This window comes from Eufriesea mexicana, unplaced genomic scaffold (genome assembly GCF_001483705.2).
Source record: "Eufriesea mexicana isolate 0111107269 unplaced genomic scaffold, ASM148370v2 scaffold107, whole genome shotgun sequence".
Taxonomy (NCBI): Eukaryota; Metazoa; Arthropoda; class Insecta; order Hymenoptera; family Apidae; genus Eufriesea; species Eufriesea mexicana.
Window position 1 is genome coordinate 778,174 of NW_016908335.1, and position 12,059 is coordinate 790,232.

General features: G+C 27.3%; 2 protein-coding genes across 2 annotated transcripts; one reads left to right on the top strand and one right to left on the bottom strand.

The window, feature by feature from the left end:
• Window positions 1–1,197: 1,197 nt before the first annotated feature.
• Window positions 1,198–7,547, bottom strand: LOC108555302 (bud site selection protein 4). Its single transcript, XM_017910878.1, has 14 exons — window positions 6,908–7,547; window positions 6,651–6,804; window positions 5,437–6,065; window positions 5,188–5,364; window positions 4,729–5,090; window positions 4,395–4,658; window positions 3,977–4,324; window positions 3,656–3,899; window positions 3,329–3,540; window positions 3,106–3,241; window positions 2,778–3,034; window positions 2,548–2,710; window positions 2,295–2,467; window positions 1,198–1,318 (listed from the first exon to the last, which is right to left on the bottom strand). Exons 1-14 carry the CDS (start codon window positions 7,403–7,405, stop codon window positions 1,213–1,215), a joined length of 3,723 nt encoding a protein of 1,240 aa, XP_017766367.1. The 5' UTR covers window positions 7,406–7,547; the 3' UTR covers window positions 1,198–1,212.
• Window positions 7,548–7,903: 356 nt separating this feature from the next.
• Window positions 7,904–10,939, top strand: Rtf1 (RNA polymerase-associated protein Rtf1). The gene is made up of 7 exons (XM_017910889.1): window positions 7,904–8,065; window positions 8,466–8,724; window positions 8,825–9,229; window positions 9,334–9,574; window positions 9,673–10,399; window positions 10,486–10,753; window positions 10,833–10,939. The coding sequence occupies exons 1-7, from the start codon at window positions 7,985–7,987 to the stop codon at window positions 10,937–10,939; spliced, it is 2,088 nt and encodes a 695-aa protein (XP_017766378.1). The 5' UTR covers window positions 7,904–7,984.
• The last annotated feature ends 1,120 nt before the right edge of the window (window positions 10,940–12,059 follow it).

Sequence of the window (12,059 nt, forward strand, 5' to 3'; positions counted from 1 at the left end):
TGCATAATCATATAATATAAATTTCTGAACAAGTACATATTAAAAATTTTCTTAGATAATGTTATTAATATACATTAATAAGCTTAATACCATTTCTAGATTATACAGATCAATACCAATGCATTGATCGCATTAATTTTATTAAGCGAACATGCAAGATAAGTTTATTTGAATAATCAATTCAAACAATTTTCTAATATGTACATAATTAATGAAAAGACATATAATTAAATTGGTCAATAATAAAACATAATACTTAAATATGTACTACTATCTTAAAGCATATTATGATCACATTAATTGTTAAATTATTGAATATAAAAAATAATTATAATTCATTGCACCTTTTGAGAGCAAGATCTTTTCCTGGATGTATCAATATTTTTAGTGAAACACAGAGAGCTCATATATTAATTTATAATATATGGAAGTCCTTTTCTATTTTATAATCAAGCAATAGATAATAACTTCATATTTATTAGAAACTAATAATTTAGCTGTTCTCATAATGATATTTGTTGATTTCAGTAACACACAAAGAATATTAAATAAAAACCAAATAGAGAGCACACAATATTATTAAAAATTATGTTTAAAAATCAATAGTGCACATAATACAATAAAAAATAATTAATATACTGAATACTAAGATGTAAAGATATTAATATCTTCACATCATTATATGATTGGTCCAATTACATACATGATTTTTTTCTATTTAATCACTTTTAGGCCCTAAGATCAGAACTATAATATTTTCAATACCACAATTTTCGGAAGATTTTCATTCGTTTTTTATTCACACAGTATTTGTTTCTTAAACGCAATATATTCTAATACACACAATCGAAAATCTATATCATAATAACAAAAAAAATAAAATAAAAGAAGAACTAAATCATGAGAATGTTTACACGTAAATATTATGCAGTTATGCATTAATTTTGTTGAACATCAATATTTCAACTTAGAATAGTACCGACAGCCATATAGATCTATAGGTTCTTAATGTTAAAAGTTGCAAAAAATAGAATCTTTTAATATAGAAAAGATTTTTTTAACATTCTCCTTCAGTTAATATAATTTCAAATGTATAGAACTATTCATAGAGCAATTCTGTGCAAACTGATCTCTTTAGTTTGTATATACATTAATATAGTTGAAATTTTTGTAATTAGATTTATTTATATAGTGTCATTAATAACTTGACCTTTAATAGATTGCAGCTTCATCTGCAGATATAGCCAACTCTTCATCACTCCAATCACTAACTCCAAATCCTGATGAGCCATGGAAACTACGTGATCTTGCAACATTGCTAAAAACAAAGCAAATAATGTTTTCTCTATTTATGATATATGAAGAAAGAACCAGTAAAATATATTTCACTCCATTTATCTTATATGTAGCAATGTTTTAACATGCTAGTGCTTTATACCTATATAAGTAAGATTTTTGTAAAAATTGTAATTTCATTTACATTTCCATAAAAATTCCTATGAAAATTCATTTTTTCTATTAATTTTATAAATCACAGCTTTTAAAGAAATATTAAAAAATTGTGCAATAATAAAAATGTCTCAATATGCTTGGTTCTTTCTTAGATCATGCATATAAAACAAATTAATAAATAAGACATTAATCTAGCTGTGTATCGCATTAATAAGCCACAACAAACTAGTGTGATATTTCTGATTTGCACACTCATGATAAAAAAATATATATATTGGCTTACTTTTAAACTATCTTGTATAAAATAATATTATTTTAGAAAAAATAACCATATTTTGCAGTTGATTCCACTAAAACATAATTATGAAATTATGACATGGAATAAGAAATGAATAATATGGATTTTCAAAATTTTTTAAATACGAAACATAACTTTTTTTTACATATATTACGAAAATAATATATTTATTTAAGTAATTTTTCATATTAAATTATGTAGGATCCATAGTATTCACAAATTAATAGTGCATTGGTAATGGTTTAATGAAAACAATAAATAATACCAAAAAGCAGCAATGTTGCAATAAGATTTTCTTAAGAGGCCATAAAGGCAGTAAAAACAATTAATGGTTACAATTTTTGGTGTACCTCATAAAAAAACCTATATCACAAAATCAAACAAGTCATTTTCGTACCACTTGCTTGTATCGACGGTCTCTATCATTAGATTATCGATCGCTATCAGTCCTACCAACATAGTGAAATAATTACTTTTTATATTAACCGAATAATAAAATGTTTTCATATAATTTTTAATTTAATAAGTATAAATAAATATTTACCTCGGAGAAAGATTGGCATTCGTATTTTTCTTTGCTAAACCTGCTTTTCTCCTTCCTTCCATAGCTGCTTTCATAGGATCATAACTTTTACGACGTTTCCAATTTTGCATTTCAACCTCTCTTGCATTTGGTGTTGCTGGTTTCTTTGTTTCTTTTGATTTTATCTTAGATCCCTGTAATGAAAAATGTTTTAAAAAATATATGAAGATTACCATTCATATGTACAAACATGCTTTATATAAAAAATACACACAGTATTTGTAGTTCGATTTGACCTCATACTAAAACGCCCAGAATCAGTTCTACTAATACTTGTAACAGATTCAGATTTGCGAGTATCTTGTGTGACTGGTTTATTTTTATTAATATTTCCGGGTAGTTTTGTTGGTTGCAAATCTAATCTTGCTCTACGTAAACTGCAAACAAATTTTTAAAATATTTGTGTGACAATAACATTTGTTAATTATACTTATAAATTTTTACCTAAACGCGCGATTATACTTCGTGTTTGAAATAGCACTCTGTGCGTTAGGATGGCGATCATCACTGCTCTCTGTATCGCTAGGTTGATGTAATGTTTTTGATATACTTTTATGTAAACTATGACTAGTATCTTCATCGCTATCATTATCTGAATCTACTAAAGGTGAATGACAGACCGTAATACGAGCAGACATAGCTGACATTACATTTTGTGTTGTTTGTAAATAATATGATGTTTCTATATCGCTATCACTTTCCTGTTTATACAAAATTTGGTAATTATTCACAACAAATATAAATGTAAGAATAAATATTAGTATATATTTACCAACTGTGGACTACATGGTGGAGGTACTTGATTGTCATTCTGAATGCTTAATTCGTTGTCAGACCATTCATTAGCTAATGAAAGAGCACCACCTGTTCCATGAAAACTTGCCGATCGTAATACAGAGTTATCGTGACTAAAAATATATTGATTTGATTAAAAAATTTAAATTATGTACTATGAAAAATCATAATATTATATTTATAATATGTACAATACATACTTTCCTGAACTATCTTCTGTGCTATGATGTTTTTTTGAATTATCTATCAATTTTTTTCTGCCTTCAGCAGCTGCTTTCATTGGATCATAACTTTTTCTTCTTTTCCAATTTTGGAATTCTACCTCCTTTGATGTTAATGTTGAATTACTTCTACCAGATTTCTTCTGATCTTTACACACTTTTTGAATAGGTCGTTGTGTTGTTGAAACATGCTATAAATTTTAAAAGTTATTTAAGTCATAATTATATTAAAAATGTAATTTAGAAAATGTATATATAAATATACAATACAGAACACAAAAATATTTATAAATCTAAAACACCCACATGAGATGATTTTGGTACTCTTATACTAAGTCTGGTACTATCAGTTCTTGATATAGTTGCAGCTCTTGGTTTTGAAGGTTCAGATTTTTTTAAAGATTCTTTATTATGTACATTCATATTACTTGTACGACTTCGATGGTAATTTTGCTGTTTATTTAAAGGTGTTGATTTTACTTCACTTTGTGCTCTTCTGCGTCTTTCTTCAGGGGTTGTATTTGGAGTTGTATCAGATTCACAATTTAATCTATGAGATAATTATAAGTACATTGTATTAGTGTTAAATCTATTACTTTTATTATATTCTATGTGCTTTTAAAGTACCTAGCTCTTCTTATACTAAAAGCTCGATTTAACTTAATTCCAGAAGAAATTGAACCTAATGAAGATTTTGCTTGCTGTTCACCAGTTTCACTGCTACTGTCAGAAGCACCAAGATATCTTCCTCCTAAAGATGTTCTGTCAATATCACTACTATTAAAGCTACTGCGACGGGATGACTGGCTTTGTGATTTTACATTTCTAATATTTGCATTGCTACATGATCTTTGGATATTTAAATTACGTTTAAGATTTGGACTATTTTGAAGAACACTGTCTGTTGTTGTACTAAAGACAACATTTCCTTCCTGATAATTTGCAGTGCTATTAGATTTTCTTAACATATATGGACTACAAAAATAAATTACTCGATATTAGATGAATAAATTAAATATTATCAATTTTTACTGATTATTCATACCTATTTTCAACACATGTAAAATAACCAATATTTTTGGCTTGTGGAGAAGATTTTGTCAAATGTTTAGTTCTTTCCAACACTGGTGAATTAACAATTTTGGTGACGGTTTTGCGGGTTACAATTGGACTGTTTGTTAATTTTGGTGTAGATGGTCTTAAACGACTTAAAACTGGACTATTTGAGTACTTAATTTCATCATCTTGATAGTATTTCATACTACTTTTGGACGTATTACATTCTTCTGTGTTAGATGTATAGTCTCTCCTACATTATAAAAAATCAAATTACAAAAATTGTTTGAATTTTATTTTTTACATATAAATGATTTCTTCACCTGTCCAAGGAACTACTTCTTCTTCCTAAATGAAGAGAAGTGAAATCTTTGGACGGACTACTTAATTCTGCATTTGTATCTTCAGTCTTTGATTTATTTGAACTTATATATTTGCGGATACTTCTTCTATTTTCGTTGGTGTTAATTCTTCTAAAAAGAGATTCAGATAAACTTCCTCTCCTGGTCAAAACCCCATGGACTGGGGTTCTTTGTGAACTTTGTGGAGGTGTATTATAACTATTACTGGTATCATCATCTGACTCTCCACCAGAATCAATAAGTATATGTTGGTTTGAAATTAAACCAATTTTTTCTTTTATTCGCAAATATGATTCTGCATCTAAACTGCTGTCACTTTGTTCCTAAAAATATTTGTCATTATGTACATTTGACGCGTATGTATATAATATGTATATACATACGTACATATTCTAGATATAAATAATAAATATTTCATACATTACGACTACGAGCCAATCGTAAAGATCTGCCATAAATAGGAGATGGTATTTTAGAAGGACTTAATGGAGGAGTACGACCAGTTGGTCCACCAATAGCTGGTGGAAGAGAATTATGTTCTGCTACTTGAGTGGCCCATTCTGATATCCATGTATTGTTATCCCTTGAAACACTCATCTGTGAAATAAAGAATATTTTAAATAATATGAAAAAATGATTATCACAAAAAATAATACAAAATTAATTTACCTTAAAACTGTGAATACAAGCTTCATTACTTTCATCTTCAGTTAAAATACCAACATTAAATACCTTATCAATATCCATTCTAGCTTTCTCTTCATCTGTATAATCTTTATGAATTGTATATGTCCCTGCTTCACTAATTGCTCCATCTGATCCCCCATCAACATTACTCACATTGAAAGCATCTATATCTGTTTCAGCTTGATCATCTGGATTTACTTCCATTGTATAGCTAACACTAGATAAGTTGGATTCTTTCGCATGTATGGTTTTATTTCTAACATAATTGATATTAGACACTTTTTCAGACAAATTATCAGATGAATGTTCATATTCATCTTCTTGATCAATATTCTTTGTATACAACTTTTCTGTATCATCATCATAATTATTTGTTTGAATTCTACTTAAATCATTTATCGTAGCAGATTTCTGTGGTACCCAATATGATTTTACACTTGTTTTTTCTGTATAACCAAGTTCTAGAGACAAATTTTTATAAGGAAGTTTAGGTTTTTTTGATTGTTCAAAAGACTTACTCATTGTGTCTTGTTTATTTTGAAAATTTGATACTTTTACATTAGATTCAGATTTTTTTAAGACAGGTGATGGTTTTAAAAGTGATTTTGAACCTAAAATTAGAATATTATAATTATAAAAGGAATGTGCAATTTAGTAACAAATTAAAAATTTTAAAACTTGTTAATTTAATACAATGCAAAGTTTTAATATCAATTCATGCATGACGTTAAAATCATTAATGTTAGCAGCTCACATACTGTGGATATATCAAAATTACTTGAGAAGAATATTAAAAAGCATAGTATAGATGACTTCATCATGACTCATACATTACAGATATAGTCATCCATTATATACACTTAGCTTTCCAAAAGGAAGCAGTCTTCAATAATTACAAGTATTTAAACATTATTTAAAATTTTAAGTAATAAATACATATTTATCATAAAATCATAAAATTATGAAATTATGATAATAATTAGCAATGTTAATAATGAACTGTTTATGCATTGTTGCTGTGCACCTAGTACATATTTGTAAAAAAAAATTAATAATTAATTTACGTAATTGATATAATATATTTTTTTCTGAGAACATCTAATATTTGTTATCAAATTTCTATAATTTAATATAAATTAGACTTTTTAATATTTAACTAAAATTTTAAAGCAATAATTTTAAAGTTATAAAATTACCCAATTGTTTTAGTTTCTCTGACAACTGATCTGTTTTTCGTTTTGTATCATCTTCACTACTAAAATAGCCTTCAGAATGTGTACTAGAAACTTTTTGTTTTTGCATTAAATTTGGAGAAACTAAAGTAACAGGTTTTTTTGTATTTATTTCTACCTGAAAATTTAATTCCAATTTTAGTTATATCTCTTTTATATTCATCACATTTTTACAAATGTTATTTTATTTATGAATATGTTTTTATACAGAATATATTTACCTTTGATGCAGACAAATTTCTTTTATGTCTAGCATTATATCTTTCAAATAAGTTCTGATATTTAGTTATATCCACTTCTTTATTACCAAAATCAATTGTGAAAGCTAACGGAGCTTGTGAGACATAACCATCAGTGGAATTTTCTGATTTTCCTTCTAGTGGTTCAGTTTTACAGTCGTTCTTTAAGATCTTTTCATCTTGTAATAATTCTTTTTCTTTATCTTCATCACTTTTTTCCTCTTCTTCATTTGTAGACACTAAATTATCTTCTAAATTTTTTGCATAAATTTGAGAATTTTCAAGTTGTGCGTATATAGTATCGTCACGTTTTTCACTATCAATCGTTATATTTTTAAAAGAAGATAATGAATTTTCGACATCTTTAATATTTTCGTTGTCTTTTTGAATATCGTCATTAAATACCATCGAATTGTTTGCCGAAAGTTGAGTGTCAATCTCTTTGGATGTATTCTTTTCTACTTCCATATTCACAGCCATTGAACATTCCAATTTTAAACATCCGTAATTAGAATGATCACGTTCTCTACAACACTACTATCTATTACAGTTAATTTGTAAATGCCACTCCTATAATTACATCTCACTGGTTGACTGTAACGTCATATAAAATCCAATATAGTATAAAATTTCTCTGACACATCGACACACTTGCGTCTATCATACGCCATTGACGGCAAAAAGTGTCAACATTCAAAATTACCAATGCGCAAAAGAAAATGTTACTAAAGTAAAAATATTACATTTATGAAATCATTATACGAATTCGAATGATTATTAAAGTGGAAAAGAAATATTACAATAGCGATTGCTTATTTTTTTATATGAGTAATTATAATATAATAATTACATACGACATGGTCAAATATTATTGGCTCGATTGTAAAACTAGGTTGATGGAACGAATGGAGTACTATACGCTACTGTATCGGCGTTGATGTTTAACGTCTTTGGTTCTACGCGGTCTTCCTACTTTATTGTATCTTGTATGACGTTAGATTTATCCTTGTTAGGAGGGCGTGCAATTTTCACGATCTCCGTTTACATATTTTCGTGATAATGCCAAAAAGAAAGAATCAAGCTCTTATAGATTCTGATAGTAGTGGCAGTGCATCAGAAAGTGGATCGGATTTGGATAATGTAAATGATATAACCTTACATAAAAATCTTATATTATACATCTTCTGTTTTACACTTTTGGTTAACTTCTTTTATGTCGAAAATTGAATAAATTACTTTTAATAATAGTATTCTTTGCTTTAAGTCATCTTTTATAACTTTGAAACATATTGAAAAAAGAAAATATGAATGAAATTTACTTTACATAACCTGTTATATTACTAAATAATATACCTTCAGATTTAAATACTTAAATAGTTGATATTTAATTTAAACATATTAATTAATTAATTAATTAATTAATTATAGAATGTATTAATTTTTACAATAATCATATTTTGAACGTTATATATTTGACAAATTTAATGTTTTGTAGAAAACAATTGAATCCTAATCTTATATTTATATATATTTGAATTAGGATTTATTATCCCTTGCTAAAAAGAAGAAAGGCAAGACCCAAGATGATTCTCAATCTAATGAAGAAACTAGCACCACTAAAAAAGATAATAAACATGACTCAGATACATCAGATTCTGACGATGATTGGGGTGCAAAAGCTGGTAAAAATAAAAAAAAGAAAGTGCCAACTAAAAGAAATAAACGAAAGATGACAAAATCTAGTAGCGAAGAAAGTGCAAGTGAAAAAGAACCTGAGAAGGTTTCTGAGCCAGAAGAAGGTAATCGTTTGAAATAAACATTAAGATTAATTTTTCTACATTAAAACACTAAAAGTGTTTTATAATTTTATAATAATACAAGATAATTTTTTATTTTTAGGCGAGGTTTCAGACTCAGATGCTAGTGTTTCTGATTCTAGCCAAGAAGAATTTAACGATGGTTACGATGATAAATTAATGGGAGATGAAGAGGATCAAGCGAGACTTGCTCAAATGACAGAAAAAGAACGTGAACAGGAAATTTTTAAACGTATTGAACAACGTGAAATCATGAAAACAAGATTTGAAATTGAAAAAAAATTGAGAATGGCTAAAAAACAAGAATTAAAGAAACAAAAAGAGTCAAGAAAAAAAGAAAAAAGTGCAGAAGAAAAGAAAGTTGATAGAGCACCAGATCCTAAAGAGCGAAGTAAAGATCGTAAAAAAACAATAGAAGAAAAGCAAGATAAAAAATTCCATGCAATGTCCCTTTTAAAAGCAAGACGAGAAGAGAAGAAGGAAAGAGGTAAAATATAATATAAAAAATTGAGTTAGTGTAGATAAATTGAAAAACAAGTCCACTATAAGTTATTAAGCTTTGATATATTTTATTTTCTGTTTCTTTGCTAGAGGAGAAAGAAAAACAAAGAATAGAACAACAGCAACAACAATCAAAGGATATTGAAGAAGAAGAATTAGAAGATGACCATAAAGGGGGTGCAAATAAAACAAAACTCAAAGCATCTGATATTTATTCTGATGATAGTGGTTCATCAGATAGTGGTGAAGAAGAAGATATTGCTAAACCATCATCTCATCGCAGATCATCTTCAAGTGACAGTAGAGATACTGATTCAGATACTGATAAAAAGTCAGTAATTAATTATTTTCTGTTAAAAGTATTAATTAAATGTTAATGATATTAGTGACATTAATAACCACTTAACAATTACATTTACAACTTTGCAGATCTATTACCAGTACTAAAGCCAAACCAAAAAAACCAATATATGTCAGCACCAAGGAAGATCTCAATAAAATTAGATTATCTCGTCATAAAATGGAGAGATTTGTACATTTACCTTTCTTTAATAGGGTAGTACAAGGTTGTTTTGTTAGGATTGGTATTGGAAACAATAATGGAAAACCAGTATACAGAGTAGCTGAAATTAGTGGTGTTTGTGAAACAGGAAAGATCTATCAACTTGGAGGTACAAGAACAAATAAAGGATTAAAGCTAAGACATGGAGCTCAAGAACGTGTATTTAGATTAGAATTTGTGTCAAATCAAGAGTTTACTGAATCTGAATTTTTTAAATGGAAAGAAACTTGTGCTTTACAAGGAATATCAATGCCTACTTTTGAAGAAGTTGAACAAAAATTAAAAGACATTAAGGAAGCTTTAGTGTACGAATTTAAGGAAGAAGATATAGAAAAAATAGTACGAGAAAAGGAAAGATTTAAACAAAATCCATATAATTATGCAATGAAAAAAGCCCAATTGATGCGCGAAAGGGATGCAGCCAATTGTAGAGGAGATGATGAAACTGCCAGTCGGCTCAATCAAGAATTAAGTGAACTTGAAGAACGTGCCTCCGAGCTTGATAAAATGCGCACTGCAACGATATCTAGTATATCATATATTAATGATCGCAATCGAAAAAAGAATGTTGAAGAAGCAGAAAAAGCAATTATGGTAAATTAATAGCACTTACTATAAAATATAAAATTATTAAAATATAATAATATTATTAATTTATTATGTACTTTTCTATACAATAGGAAGAGATTAAAGCCAATAAAGGTAAAAAGGTAGATGACCCATTTACTAGACGAAGCACGAAACCAAGAATGGTTTTTAAACCAGAAGATGAAGACGTATCATCTACTGCTCCAGTAAGTGATAAAGTTAGTCCTCAACAAACTGAGGCAGTAACAGTATGTAATGAAAAAGAAAATGGCCAAGAAACAAAGAAAAAACAAAGTACTGAAGATTTGTTTAATGCTCATGACTTTGATATCACAATAGATTTGGAAGTACCAATTCCAAGTAAGTAATATAAATATGCTTATTTCGAGTAAAAGCTTTAAGCATTTTGAATATAAATTATAAACTTATTATTTTTTAGATAATCCCGTTAGTGTATTGCCGAAACCTATTAGTAACATCAAAGATACTGGACCTCGACGATCTTTAAATTTAGAGGATTATAAGAAAAAACGAGGGCTAATCTAACGATTTATTAGTTTTAGAAATAAAAATCAGTCCTTGATGATCTGATTAATTCTAAAAACAAGGACGAAGTCTTGTAACAGTTGACTGAGAAACTAGCTTATGTATAGTTCTCATATAATATTACTTTTTTGTTATAAATAATGACTCCTTCATTTAGAAAGGATATAGGTGGTTCCTACCATGTAATTCTATTTACAAAGTCATAATTATTGTATTCTGTTACGAAAGAATGCAATTTCAATGTTCATTAAAACATTTTGTTTTTTAAAGAACACTGTTAAGGAGTACTTAAAAAAAAAAGTATTACAATTTGAATTACTTTAGAATTTCATAATTGCATTTGTTTTCCTTTATCAATGACACAACTTTTCTATATTTTAACAAAAATAATATTACTTTTTTTTCATATTCAAAGAGAAAATAAACTCAATATTGAGAATTATTAATTTTTTAATATAGACATCAAATAAATAATTTTAATAATAAAAATCAATATGGATCATAAATATACTAATCATGATTTGCATATACTATTATGTGACATTTTTCTGTGTTCTGTATGTTACAATAAAGATTAATAAGCAGCCAGCTCATAATAAAAAATACAAGAAATCACATAAATTTGAACTGGGAAAAAATATGATTTTACTAATTATGTTTATGATAATTGATTGCTTTGTATGAGAACATTATGAAGACTATCATACGTATAGATATTTTTTTATTGTCTGCAGTGTTTGAATACTGCAACTGCAAACTACTGCCAATATAATTTGGCCACAGAAGCTTCGAATATGTTTTACTATAAAAATTTGTAAATATTCTCTAAACAGTTCAAATAATTTAAATTGCTAAATTCTTATATATATATTTCTGTACGAAATAACGACAAAAACATATTTTTAGATGTATACTTTTCTTATGTCTAGTTAATTCGATTACTGTTAACTTTAATCTGTCAAATTTGATAGATACTTAACAGATGTATTATGGTTAATATGATTTTTATTAATGTTTAAAAAAATTAGATATCTTTCTGCATCTTCTATCCACAATATTATTCTTTAGTATATAGTCATAAGCTTGATATCTTGAATAAATAAAACTTGATATTTTGTAT

Bases quoted from the DNA above. Each gene is read 5' to 3' on its own strand.
- LOC108555302 (XM_017910878.1), bottom strand. From the start codon at position 7,405: ATGGCTGTGAATATGGAAGTAGAAAAGAATACATCCAAAGAGATTGAC. The intron at 4,659-4,728 runs GTGAAGAAATCA...TTTATAATGTAG, and splicing joins AGAAGTAGTTCCTTGGACAG to GAGAGACTATACATCTAACA. The intron at 2,711-2,777 runs GTAAAAATTTAT...ATTTGTTTGCAG, and splicing joins AAGTATAATCGCGCGTTTAG to TTTACGTAGAGCAAGATTAG.
- Rtf1 (XM_017910889.1), top strand. From the start codon at position 7,985: ATGCCAAAAAGAAAGAATCAAGCTCTTATAGATTCTGATAGTAGTGGC. The intron at 8,066-8,465 runs GTAAATGATATA...TATTTGAATTAG, and splicing joins GTGGATCGGATTTGGATAAT to GATTTATTATCCCTTGCTAA. The intron at 8,725-8,824 runs GTAATCGTTTGA...TTTTATTTTTAG, and splicing joins GGTTTCTGAGCCAGAAGAAG to GCGAGGTTTCAGACTCAGAT.